Genomic DNA, 14535 nt, shown 5'->3' on the forward strand with positions numbered 1-14535 from the left:
CTGTTTGCGTGATTTGTTTTTTTTTGTGGTGCGTTGAGGAGGTTGATGTTTTTCTTTGAATGGCATCCACGGTTTCCTTTGTTTCATGGCTGTCTGGGGAAGGCAGATCTCAGAGTTGTGTACTGCATCCATACTCTGGTAATAAATCTACCCTGAAACTTGAGTTGGCAGCGACTCGATGGGCCAAATGGCCTCCATCTCCAGCATATGGAATTATGGAAGTGAAATGGGAACTGAACCTTTCTAGTTTTACGGGAGCGCTGGCCATCCAGTTCAGTCAGTCTCGTTCCACCTCTCAGCAGGTCAAAAGGCCATTTGAACACGAGTGAATTCCATCTGAGAGGAGGAGTAAAGGTCAGGAATACACAGCTGTCCTTGGTTCCTTTCAATGTTTGAGTTATTTCTTGCAGTTTTAACGATGCACCTCCCTCCCAGGGAACCGCACAAGTTATGCCCCTTTCCTCCACAGCTGTGCAATCTTTAATTAAACTTCATCGCGGTCGTAACTTTTTCATTCCAACGAGCAGAAAGTAAAACGGGGAAAGGTTTGTGTTTAAGACACTCCTGTTTGAAGCCAGGTGCCGTGTGCTTATTGTTCTCCCTCAGCTGGGCTGCTTGCCCTTGCGCTGGCTGGTTAGTATGCAGAGCCGAGCCCGGCTCAGACTGTAAATATACTCAGCGGCTGTGGCAAAGAATGTGGTTGCTTTAGCAACTCCAAACAGTCTGCCACACTCGGTTTTCCCTTCCCTCACCAGCTGCTCTTTCCTTTTGCCTGCTTTCTATCGGTGCCTCCCTCTCTCTCTCGCATTCATCACCCACTACTCTTCCTGCCTGCTCTGGTTGCTCTCTCCTCGTTGACGCCCCAGCAACGGCCGGATCCCTCTGGACCTGGCGGGGCTGCCTCCTGCGTTTGCTCCCAAGCACAGTGAGCCAGCTGGCTGCAATCTCCTGGGCTAAGGCTCAACTGGAGGCACAGGGTTGGTAGCTCAGACCCAGGTTCACTGTGTGTAGCCTTGACTGATGCCACAATGACAACACCTTTGGCCGTCCACTCTCTTGGCGAGGTGCAGGATTTGAAAAGCAACTAACTCACTGTACCTACTGAAGACACACTCTCAAAGTTTTAGGAACAGCTTCTTCCCCTCTGAAATCAGATTTCTGAATAGTCCATGAACACTACCTCACTACTTTGCTCTTTCTTTAGACTTTTTTATTTATTTAAAATACTTCTATTGCAATTTATAGTTTTTTATGTATTGCACTGTACTGCTGCCACACAATAACAAATTTCATGGCATACAATATTGTGCAAAAGTCTTAGGCACATATGTATAAATGGGGTAACTAAGACTTTTGCACCGTACTGTATTTGTCAATGTGGAGCGGAGAGCGAGTTTGTATATCTGGTGGGAGCAAAGGATGCTGGGAATGGTGAGGATAGAGCACCACGGGAGGGGTGTGGGTCAGGTGGCAGAGAAGGAGTTCCATGGTGGGGTGTAGCAGGTGTAGATACATCTAGCCCAGAGACGCCAAGCAAGGTCAACTGATTCTAAACAGTTGGTCTATTGATCATTACAGAATGTCTCCCAGGTGCTTCCCGCTCCCTCCCCTCTTCCTTTCCCTTTTTCTAACCATGATTTCTCTCTCCCTGTTCCCATCTACTGATCAGGACCCCAGTTCCCATCTACTGTTAAAGAGGTACAGAAGCCTGAAGACACACACTCAGCAATTCAGGAACAGCTTCTTCCCCTCTGCCATATGATTTCTGAATGGACATTGAACCCATGAACACTACCTCATTACTTCTTTATTTCAGTTATTTCGGCACAACTTATTTTAACATAACTATTTCAAAAAATATATATATTTACTGTAATTCAGTTTTTTTTCTCTATATTTATTTATCATGCATTTCATTGTACTGCTGCTGTAAAGTTAACAAGTTTCATGACATATGCTGGTGATATTGAATCTGATTCTGATTGTTTAATGCTATTTTGTAGTGACTTTGGGATGATGCCAGTTGTAGGTATTACTATCGGGACAATGTATACCCTATTCATATTCCATAGTCTTTCAATTTCCTCTTTCAATTCAGCATATTCCTGATGATTTTCACTTGTTGATTTCTGTAAGTTGTGTGTGTTTGGAATGGCTACATCGATTAAATAAGCTGTTCCTGTAATTTCATATCTAGACTGTTGTTATGGGTTGTTCTAACCGTACTAATGTAAATGTAATGATAACAATTCCAATTATTTAATTCAGTCTGGTTACTGTAGTAACTGAAATGCCCCCACGCACATAGCCTTTGTGGCCACACAGCTGGGATTGGACACTGCTAGAACAAGTTTACGAAATGGGAAAGGTTTTCTTTGTTGTACTGTATTGTACTTCATTTTATCCTTTAATAAATAAAATCAGAAGTATGTGATTTTTAAATTTTCATTCTAAATATTCCTAGTATTCGCATTACAAAAAAAACATTTAAAGTGTTGCCCGAGGCAACACGAGTGAATCTGCAGATGCTGGAAATAAATAAAAGCACAAAATTCTGGCAGAACTCAGCAGGCCAGACAGCATCTATGGGAGGAGGAGGAACCCTCCTGATGAAGGGTTTTGGCCCGAAACGTCGTCACTACCTCCTCCCATAGATGCTGTCTGGCCTTTTGTGTTTTTGTGTTTTTATTTAAAGTGTTGCACAGTTTCCAGGCCATGTAAAAATCCCCTGCTCAGAGGGAACGTTGCCTCCCAGACAGATCATAGCATACATAATTACAATACTGTGCAAAAACCTTGGGCATGTACAGTATTCCCTCGAGTGCTTAGGGACTGTACTCTGCCACAAAATATAAACTAATTTCATGACATATGCGAGTGATGATAAACCTGACTCTGACATGGGTTTCCATTGTGGACTGAGAACGGGAAGGGGGCAGGGTGAGGGGAGGGAGCATGAAGCACCAGAGAGACATTCTGTAAAGATCAATAAACCAATTGTTTGGAATCAAATGACAGCTGGGTGTGTTTGCCTCGCCAGTGGCACTCCTTCTCTGCCACCTGTCCCACAACCCTCCCATGGCGCTATGCCCTCGCCATTCCCAACATCCTTTGCTTCCGCCAGATTTTCAAATTCGCTCTCCGCTCCACATTGACAGAAGTGCACTCTTACTGTCCATGTGTGTGCCTCAGCTTTTTGCACTGACCTGTACATAGAAACAGCAAAAAGAAAGCCAGATCTTTGAGCACGATCGAGCACTTCCCGTCGCCCCCTTTGTGTTCCTTCACAAGTTACTTTCCGAGCTTTGTTCCGTCAGTAAGTTTACTGACCATACCACCAGTGATCTCATCCAAGTCATTTATAAATCCTGTAAAAACTGACCCCAGTCCCTGTGGCTCAGTACAGCTCCAACACCAAACACAAGTTTGCTGACTGTTGTGGGCTGTGTCAAAGGTGGTGATGAATCAGCATTCAGGAGGAAGATTGACAATTTGGCTGTGGTGTGATAGCAACCACCTCTCACTCAATGTCAGTAAGACCAAGGAGCTGATTGTAGACGTCAGGAGAGGAAAACCAGAGGTCTGTGAGCCAGTACTCATGGGAGGATCAGAGGTGGAGAGGGTCAGTAACTTTAAATCCTGGGTGTCACTATCTCGGAGGACCTGTCCTGGACCCATCATATAAATATTATTCCAAAGAAAGCACCATGGCACCTCTGCTTCCTCTGGAGTCTGCAGAGATTCGACGTGTCATCAAAAACCTTGGCAAACTTCCATAAGTGTATAGTGGAAAGTGTGCTGATTGGCTGCATTATGACCTGGTACGGGAACACCAATGCCTTTGAGTGGAAAAATCCTACAAAAGCTAGCGGATCTGGCCCAGTACATCACAGGTAAAACCCTCCCAACCATTAAGCACATCTACATGAAACATTGCCGTAGGAAAGCAGCATCCATCATCAGAGATCCTCACCACCCAGGCCGTGCTCTTTTCTCGCTGCTGCCATCAGGTAGAAGGTACAAGAGCCTCAGGACTCACACCACCAGGTTCAGGAACAGTTACCACCCCTCAACCATCGGCTCTTGAACAAAAGGGGATAACTACACTCATTCTATTTTTGGTGTTCCCACAACCGATGGTTTCACTTTAAGGACTCTTTACATTCTTATCTCATGCTCTCATTATTTATTGCTATTTATTTATATTTGTATTTGCACAATTTGTTGTTCATTGATCCTGTTTACAATTACCGTTCTACAGATTTGCTGTGTATGCCCGCAGGAAAATGAATCTAAGGGTTGTATGTGGTGACAAGTATGTGCTTTGATAATAAACTTTACTTTGAACTTTGTTATTTCTTGGCAACTAGTAAAATACCTTTTATGCTACACCATTAATGATGTTTCTTCAAGAGGATTACAACCTTGTCGTTGGGTTTGGGGGCTTGCGTGCCTCACTGACCCGGGAGAGCTATATGGGCCGGAGTCAGGGCTTTATGCTTTGGCTCTTGGTGGGGTCGCCCGTGCCAAACAGGTCAAAGGGTAGAGGCCAATCGAAGAGTGGTCCACTGGTCCTCATGGTCCAGGGCTTCAGCTCAGGGCTAACAACCCTGACTGGTCAACAACTGTTATGGAAACAACAGTGAAGAATCCTTCTACATCTGAGTGTGACTGTACTCCTGTCTCCACCTGGGACTTACATGACTGACAGTAGTGAAAACTAAGCTACTGACACAATGAACACTGCCAGAGATGGAGGCCTTCATTGTTGCCAGTGGCATAAAGGGCAGTAAGAATTCACTATGTTACATCCTATTCCATAAGATGTTATTTTCTGCAATAATCTTTGATGAGTACATTTAGATCTGCAGAGGAGTCAGCTGATGAAGGGGCTCGGCCTGAAATGCCAGCTGTTTATTCTTTTCCATAGATGCTACCTGACCTAGAAACATAGAAATCTACAGCACATTACAGGCCCTTCGGCCCACAATGTTGTGCCGACCATGTAACCTACTCCAGAAACTGTCTAGAATTACCCTATCACATAGCCCTCTATTCTTCTAAGGCCTGCTGAGTTCTTCCAGCAGTATGTTGCAGTGGAGACTAAATCCCTGGAAAGGATAATGCAAAAAGGTCACGTATAGATGGTGTGGAGCATGGAGGCTCCAAAAAGAAAGAGTTTTTTGTAAAATTGAAAGTGCTGACTTGTGTAATGTCAATGTTTGTTTGCCATGAAGTGAGCCCAAAGCGGTGGGGTTCTGGTAGTTAGGATACAAGCTTACTTTGCGGTTTATTGTTCCCTTCTTCAAATCAAATCACCAAAATCAGATCATATTTCTTACTCTGTCTGTTGGCTAATCCTTTTTCCCCTCCTGCAGAATGATTTCCTTTGGCTGTTTAGCCTGGCCTAGCTGAAGTCTCAGAATTCTTTCCCTTTTAGGCCTTGGTGTGAGGTTTCAGGCTGAGTGCGGCCATTGCCACGGCAACCAGCTGGTGACTCCCTGATAACGTGCATTGACAAAAGGCCTCAGTGCCACCCACATCGCCAGAATGTAGAACGCGAAGTGACTGCCTACATAACGAGGAACATCCCTTAACCTAACTAGATTTAATGACTGACGGGGGACCCTTCATCCTTGAATGAGAGCGAAGGGCATCCTCACAATGGCCTCTTCACCCAGGTAGAAAATATCTCCTCCAATACTTCCAGATGAAGTAACCGTTCCATGAAGAAATTGAACTAGCCCAGCTAAAGCAAGTAGTAACATAAACATTTGGTAGAGGAGGACGTAGTAGGGTCTTTTCTTACCTATTTGGAAAATAGAGGGCTATGCAGTAGGGAAATTCTACGCAGTTTCTAGAGCAGGTTACATGGTCAGTACAACATTGTGGGCCGAAGGGCCTGTAATGTGCTGTGGATCTCTATGTTCTATATGAGCAAGTCAGACTGCCCCAAACTCAAAAAGCCCATCAATACATCACCTTGGGTTTCTTGTCGAAACTAAGCCACTAATCACCCCAAAATAAGACATAGGGGCAGAATTAGGCCACTCAGCCCATCAAGTTCGCTCTGCCATTTCATAACGGTTGATCCATTTCCCTCTCAGCCCCAGTCTCCTGCCTCCCCCACCCCGTAGCCTTTAACACCCTGATTGATCAAGAACCTATCAACCTCCGCCTTAAATGCACCCTCAATGAACTTGGCCTCCACAGCTGCCTGGGGCAATGAACTCCACAGACTCACCACCGGCTAAAGAATTTCCTCCTCATCTCTGTTCTAAAGGGTCATCCCTCTATTTTGAGGCTGTACCCTCTGATCCTAGGCCCCCCCACCAAAGGAAACAACCTCTTCACATTCATTTTATCCAGGCCTTTCAACATTCAATAGGTTTCAATGAGATCCCCTCCCTCCTCATTCTTCTAAACTCTGGAGAGCACAGCCATTATGGCTTATATGATAATCCTTTCATTACCAAAATCATTCTCGTGAACCTCCTCAGGACCCTCTCCAATGTCAGCACATCCTTTCTTAGATAAGGGGCCCAAAACTGCTCACAATACTCCAGGTGAGGCCTCACCAGTGCCTTATAAAGTCTCAACTGCATAGGAACCTGATATAAACAGACCATGATGAGGGCCTTGGATTAACTTCAAGTCAAGTTTATTGTCATTTAACTATTTACATGTATACCGTCAAATGAGACAATGTGTGATGTTGTAAAGCACACATAACACACAATAACTTCGGAAAGGAAGGATTAAATCTACAGATGAATTACACATAAAAAAACTAAAGTGTATAAATGAACTATTAACTGATTAACTGAACAGATTAACTGGTGACACTTCGAATGCGGCAGGGAGTTCAGAAGTCTAATGACCTGAGGGAAGAAACTGGTTCCCATCCTGACCGTTCTTGACTTTGTGCATCGGAGTCTCCGGCCTGATGGTATAAAGTCAAAGAGGATGCTGGATGGATGGGTGAGATCCTTAATAATACTAAGAGTTGGTGATAGAAAGGTGCCTGTTACAGGCAAGCAGAGTTAGATTATTACCTACTGTAAATGGAGCACAGGACAATGGCGACCTTGCACACCAGCGCAGAGGGGATTCAAGGGTATCAATATAGCAGTGTGAATCTATATCGTAAATCTATTGTCAACAACAGCGTTGGGATGGCAAGATTACATCCCATTTTATACATGAATAAGACAAGGGCAGAAAGATTAGCGAGTGACCAAAGGTTACTGCAGACAGCAAAACTGCTACAATTATAAGTAGGAGTGAAGGGCAACCATCGTTATTATGTGTATGCCATATGAGATTATCATTATGTGCATGTCACATGACATCATCATTATATGTATGTCATATGACATCATCATTATGTGCCGTGTTGTACAATGTAGGCGATCATGATCTATGACCATGATTGTTCGTGGCAAACAGAAGTGGTTTGCCATTGCAGTATATTGCAGACAGTCTCCCATTCTTGTCTTTACAAGATGGGTGACCCCAGTCATTATCAATACTCTTCAGAGATTGTCTGCCTGGCATCAGTGGTCGCATAACCAGGACTTGTGATCTGCACCGGCTGCTCGTACGACCATCCACCACCTGCTCCCATGGCTTCACATGACCCTGATCGGGGAGCTAACCAGGAGCTACATCTTGCCCAGGGGTGACCTTGGGCCTTACACCTCCTTTGGAAGAGATGCATCTCCACCCTGTCACCCAAAGCCCATATATTTTTCCTCAAATAGTGGAGCCAATATTCCCTGTGTGGCCTCACCAGTACACGGTAAAATTGTAACAATACTTCCCTATTTCTAAGCTTCAACTCATTTTGCAGTAAAGGCTGATATGACAATTGTCTTTGTACCTACTGGCTGCACTCTTTGCCTCATACCTCCTAAGGTAGAGATGTATCTTCACCCTGCTACCGTGGTATTATAAAGGTGAATCAGTACTTAACATAGATATTGGAGTAAGGAGTGTATATTAGTGTGTCAGAGTAAAGAAATTTACTGCACAATTAGGAAAGGTCATAGAAATTAGGAAAGTGGTCATATCAGTCAGAGTCATAGAAAAGTACAGCACAGAAACAGGCCCTTTGGCCCATCTAGACTGCACCAAACCACTTAAACTGCCTTCTTGCAGTGGATAGAGTGATAGAAAAATAGAAAACAGGCCCTTTGGCCCATCTACTCCATGCCAAACCATTTAAATTGCCCACTTCCATCCACCTGAACAGATAGTCATAGAAAAGTACAGCACAGAATCAGGCCCTTCAGCCCATCTAGCCCATGCTGAACCATTTACGCTGCCTCTTACCGTTGAGAGCACAGGATCAAAAATAGCACAACCTCCCGTCAACTTCCAGGTTTAATCAGGGTGGAATGACTATTAGAATGATTTGGGAAAGCGAGACGTTGTATACACTTGAGACTGAACGCCAAGTTCAAAGTACATTTATTGTCATTATGTGTCCATTATGCAACCAAGAGTTTGTGGAGATTTTACAACTGGGTGTATAAATGAGACCCTGTGTCTGGGTCTCATCAGCAAAATACACAGGTTTAAAGTGATTTTGAAAAAACAGCTCCAGAGGCAACGGGGGACAATAAATCAAGAAACTCAGTGAGTTACTGTGTTTTCAGACCAACAGAGGGATGGAAACAGGTTCAATAAAAACTCCCAAAGGGCAATTGGATAAATATATTAAATATGAAATACTAAACAAGAAAAAATCTGTAGCCGCTGGAAATCCTGCCCAAGATTTCTCAGCCCGAAACGTCGACTGTTTACTCTTTTCCAAAGATGCTGCCTGGCCTGCTGAGTTCCTCCAGCAGATGTGAGGTACTGCAAAGTTACCAGCAGGAAGAGGCAGAGTGGATTATAGAAGTTACACCTGCTGCACAAACGTGGTGTGCCGCGGTGGCGTAGCGATCACAGCTCGGGGCATCGGAATTCAGAGTTCGATCCCGGCGTTTGTACCGTCACCCTGTGACTGTGTGGGATTTCCTCTGGGCACTTCAGTTTCCTCGCACAGTCCAAAGGCGCACCGGTCCGTAGGTTAACTAGTTGTTGTAAATTGTCCCGTAATTAGGTGAGGGTTAAATCGGGGCTGCTGTTGGCATGGCTCGTGGGGGAAGGGGAGGGAGGGGGAGGGAGGGGGAGGAAGGTGGAAGGGAAGGAGGGGAGGAAGGAGGAAAGGAGGGAGGGGGAGGGAAGGAGAGGGAGAGGGAAGGAGAGAGGGAGGAAGGAAGGGTGGGAGGGAGGAGAGGGAAGGAAGGGAGGGAAGGGGAAGGGAAGGACAGAAAGAGGAGGGAAGGAAGGGAAAGGGGATGGAGGGGATGGAGGGAGGGAGGGGGAGGAAGGTGGAAGGAGGGGAGGAAGGAGGGAAGGAGGGGAGGAAGCAGGAAAGGAGGGGGGAGGGAAGGAGAGAGGGAGGGGAGAGGAAGGGAAGAGGGAGGGGAGAGGAAGGGAAGAGGGAGGGGAGGGGGAGGGAGGAAGGGAGGAAGGGAGGAGAGGGAAGGAAGGGAGGGAAGGGGAAGGGAAGGACAGAAGGAGAAGGGAAGGAAGACAGACAGCAAGTCAGCATCTATGGAGGGGATTAAACAGTAAATGTTTCAGGCCAAGGCCCATCACCAGGACCGTGGAAGGAAACTGGAGCACCCGGAGGAATCCCATGTAGTCACGGGGAGAATCCTTACAGACAGTGGTGGTAGTTCCTCCAGGATTTTGTGCCTGTTTGCTCAGGATTTGCAGCATCTGCAGAATCTCTTCTCTATAGGATTATGAGAGTTATTTCAGACTGCCAGTGGGCGAAATGCATCCCTTCTGTGCAGGGCGAGTTAATGGCATTTCGTTGTCAGGTGGATGAGGTCAAGCAGTGACGTGCCTGTGTGGACACTCAGTCATATGGGCAGGGAGCCACGGGAGACAAGTTGCTGAGCATGACCACAGGCTTGGGGAGAGGAAGGGCCGATCACACCACCCTGAGCTCAACTCTTCAGAGCTAAACGTCTCAGTTTTATCAGAAGAGCAGTAGGTACATACAGCCTGGAAAAATAGAGGGCTAAGCGCTAGGGAAATTCTAGGCAGTTTCAAGAGTAGGTTGTATGGTCGGTACAACATTGTGGGCTGAAGGGCCTGTAACGTGCTGTAAATTTCTATGAAATCGACGGGTAATTATAACCTCAAACAACACACACAAAATGCTGGTGGAACGCAGCAGGCCAGGCAGCATCTATAGGGAGAAGTACAGTCGGTGTTTCGGGCCGAGACTGAACCAAGAGATAGTAAGAGATTTGAAAGTGGGAAGAGGAGGGGGAGATCCGAAACGATAGGAGAAGAGCGGAGGGGGTGGGATGAAGCTAAGAGATGGAAAGGTGATTGGCAAAAGGGATACAGAGCTGGAGAAGGGAAAGGATCATGAGACGGGAGGCCTCGGGAGAAAGAAAGGGGGAGGGGAGCACCAGAGGGAGATGGAGACCAGGCAAGGAGTGACTGAGAAAGAAAAGAGAGAGAGAGAAAAGAGAAAAAGGGAGGGGGAAGGAAATTATAAGTAAATTAATAAATAAATAAGGGATGGGGTAAGAAGGGGAGGAGGGGCATTAATGGAAGTTAGAGAAGACAATGTTCATGCCATCAGATTGGAGGCTACCCAGCCGGTATATAAGGTGTTGTTCCTCCAACCTGAGTGTGGCTTCATCTTGACAGTAGAGGAGGCCATGGATAGACATATCAGAATGGGAATGGGACATGGAATTAAAATGTGTGGCCACTGTGAGATCCTGCTTTCTCCTATCATTTCGGATCTCCCCCTCCCACTTTCAAATCTCTTACTATCTCTTCTCTCAGTTAGTCCTGACGAAGTGTCTCGGCCCGAAACGTCGACAGTGCTTCTCTCTATAGATGCTGCCTGGCCTGCTGCGCTCCCCCAGCATTTTGTGTGTGCTGCTTGAATTTCCAGCAGATCTCCTCGTGTTTGCTTGGTAATTACAATCTCCTGTTTCAGGGAGATAGAGGGGAGGGGTCAGGTGAATCACACTCACCCTCTGGGGTACTTGTCCAGTTCGTTCAGAACCGTGTGGTCACAGTATTCAAAGACCAGATGCAACTTCCGCTTCCTCCGGAATACCTCCAACAGGTTGACCAGGTTCACATGCTTGAGTTGCTATCGAGACAAGAAGGGGTGTTACACAGGCACCTGATCTCCCACCACAAACTCAAAAGCAGTTACGCCACCTCTAACACCCCCTTTAGAAATAAAAGGCACCGCTGAAGACACTCTTAGTGCAGGTGGCGCGGTGAGCGCAAGGCTTCGCGGCACCGGGCTCAATTCCCGCCACTGCCCGTAAGGACTTAGCACGTTCTCCCCCGTGACTGCGTGGGATTCCTCCGGGTGGCCCGGTTTCCTTCCGCATTCCAAAAGGACTAGGGTGCGGGATGAGTTTGATATGTTGGTGCTGGAAGGGTGGCAACACTTGTGGGCATTCCCCAGACCCTCTGGCCCGCGCTGGCTTGCGACGCAAATGATGCAATTCACCACGTGTTCCGACGCACTTGTGGCAAATACAGATGATCCTTGACTTATACATGTGTAAATAACACTCTGTTGGTTACCTTATAGAACACAAACAAATAAAAACAGGAATAGATCATTTGGTCCCTCAACACGATCACAGCTGATCTGCCCCAGGTCTAAGCCCACAATTCCTCGATCTTTCTCCTTAGACTTTAAATACCTTCATTGATCCAGCCTCCACAACCTCGAGAATTCTGGAGGTTCTCCGCTTCTGTCAGAAGTTCCCACATGCCTCAGTTATAAAGGATTGCCTCCTTACCTTGGTAACTATGTCCTGTCATTGGGACCTCTCCCACTAATGGGATCACCTCAATATCTACCTTGTCACGTCTCCTTAGGATCTTCAGCCTCTCAGTACGATCACCTCTCATTCTTTGAAATTCCAAAGAGTACAAGTCTGTAGTCTTTAGCCTTTTGTGACTGGAAACTCCTCTTACCCCAGTGATTGTAACAGAATAGATCTTCTTTGGACTGCTTCCCTGCCAGTATCATTCACTGCCTTAATTATGTGCCATGTCATATGACATGGGCGATTGTGGTCTTTCCATCATCTTGATTGCTCTTGGCAAATTCTTCTACAGAAATGGTTTGCCATTGCCTCCTTCAGGGCAGTGTCTATACAAGACGGGTGACCCCCCCCCCCCCCCCAGCCATTATCAATACTCTTCAGAGATTGTCTGCCTGGCGTCAGTGGTCGCATAACCAGGACCTGTGATCTGCACCGGCTGCTCGTATGACCATCCACCATCTGCTCCCATGGCATCACGTGACCCTGATCGGCGTGGGAGTGGGTGGGGAGGGGCTAAACAGGTGCTAAACCTTGCCCAAGGCGGACCTGCAGGTTAGCAGAGGGAAGGAACGCCTTACACTCCTTTGGTAGAGACGTATCTCCATCCCAACACCCAAAGTCAATATATTTTTCCTCAAATAGTGGAGCCAATACTCCCTGTGTGGCCTCACAGTACAACTGTAACAATGCTTCCCTAGTTTTGAATTTCAACTTGTTTGCAATTATGTAGATATGAAGGTCAATTGCCTTCACATTTACTTGCTGTTCCTGGCAGCTAACTTACCATGTTCACAAACCAGAACTTCGAGATTACTGTACACTGCTCTCAGTTTCCAGGTCCTGAGTGTCACAACCTCTGAGAATCTATCCTGGGCCCAACATATCAATGCAGATACAGAAAAGGCATGACAATGGCTAGATTTCATTAGGAGTTTGCGAAGATTTGGTTTGTCACCAAAGGCATTTGCAGACATCTACAAATGTACCATGGAGAGTATTCGAAATGGCTGCATCGCTGTCTGGTATGGGAGGATTGAAATAAGCTGCAGAGAGTTGTAAAATCAGTCAGCTCCATCATGGGCACTAGCCTTTGTAGTATCCAGGACATCTTCAAGAAGTGACATTCAAAAAAAGCGCCGTCCATTATTAAGGATCCCCATCACTCAGGACATTGTCAGTGTCCAATCATGTTCCAAGTAGCCACCTGACTGGGAACATTTAATATGGGGGATGTGATGGTATGGGCTGAATCACATCCCTCAGAGAACACCAAGTTATCCAGCTAAGGACAAAGAAAATCTCTCTTGTCGAGATTACATTTTTTAATTAAATGTTATACCGAGTGAGAGAACAAAAATGATGAAGTGTTGGCGGATGAGGAACAAACTGGCATGAGTCACAAGAGGGGGGTAATGCTCCAATCTTCCCAGCTTAGCAGAAAGGAAGACAGTGGAAAGGATTCAAACCATTTACAGAGCAGGTGATAAGGGTTAGGCTACTTACGGTATTACTGGGTTCCAGAAGATGAAAGAAGCATTTGAAAAGTGTTGCACACTCGAGTCATTTGCCAAGAAAGCTAAAAATGACCTTGGTAGTGGCCTCATTGCTTCTTATAACATTTCCAAAATGAAAGCAAAGTGTGGAAAATCTCACACAGTTGGTGAAAGATTAATAACGCCTGCTTAACCAAAAGTGCTCACTGCTGTTCTCAAAATGGATACCAGTGTTTTAAAATCAATCGCTCTGAATAATTACTGTAGCTCGTCATATTGATGAAATGAGTGAAGGAATTGAGCATCAACTATCCACGGAGCTACAAAAAAACAGAACTTGGGCTACAACTGGATGAGTCAACTGCGCAAGACAATGAGGCATTGCTAATGGCATTTGTACAGTTTATCAAAAATGGAGAAGTTTATGAAGAAATTCTCTTCTGTAAAAAGTTATTAAAAATATCAATGGGGAATCAATCTTCAATGAGCTCAGAATGTATATTGAAAATAAAAGTATTGCGATTAGGAACATGATCTCTTGTGCAACAGATGGAGCATCATATATGACTGGTTGTCATGCTGGTTCAGTGGCATTTATGAAAAAAGAAATTCCAAGTCTGTTTGCAGTCCATTGTGCAGTTCATTGTCAACAGCTCAGCCAGTGACTTTTTTCAAGCATGACTCTTGTAATATTTGCTATCAACAAAATTAAAGCTCATCCATTAAATAGCAGAAGATTTCGCCAGTTATGCCAAGATCATGATGAGGAGTTAGAATGCCTGCTTCTTCACATAGAAGTACAATGGTTGTCAAAAGGCTACTGCTTAAAATGCTTCTTTGATCTTTTTGACACTGTGGTTGAATTTTTGCTGAAAATCGAGAAGAGCTTGGGAAATAAGATTGAACTTCTATGTGGAGGTGTGGCATACCTAGCTGATCTGTATGGCAAAATAAATATTCTGAATATGAAACTGCAGGGTGAAATTTTCAACATAATCCAGGCTAAAAGTGCAGAGTCTACTTTTATTGGAAAATAGGAAATACATAAGCAAAATATTGGGAGAAGGATGTTCTCACAATTACCCTGCATGGAAAGTATGGCACCCTCTTTCACAGACGTTGATTTGCTTACACCTGCAGTCACTGAAGAAGGATTTTCA

General features: G+C 45.4%; 1 protein-coding gene across 1 annotated transcript in view; it reads right to left on the reverse strand.

Moving 5' to 3' along the window:
- Nucleotides 1-14535, reverse strand: part of LOC132381445 (cyclin-dependent kinase-like 1) — a 77126-nt gene that overhangs the window by 33514 nt on the left and 29077 nt on the right. Inside the window, exon 2 of the mRNA XM_059950847.1 lies at nucleotides 11061-11182. Coding sequence (XP_059806830.1) covers nucleotides 11061-11182 — 122 coding nt within the window. The remainder of the gene's footprint in view (nucleotides 1-11060; nucleotides 11183-14535) is intronic.

Source organism: Hypanus sabinus, chromosome 26 (assembly GCF_030144855.1).
Source record: "Hypanus sabinus isolate sHypSab1 chromosome 26, sHypSab1.hap1, whole genome shotgun sequence".
NCBI lineage: Eukaryota > Metazoa > Chordata > Chondrichthyes > Myliobatiformes > Dasyatidae > Hypanus > Hypanus sabinus.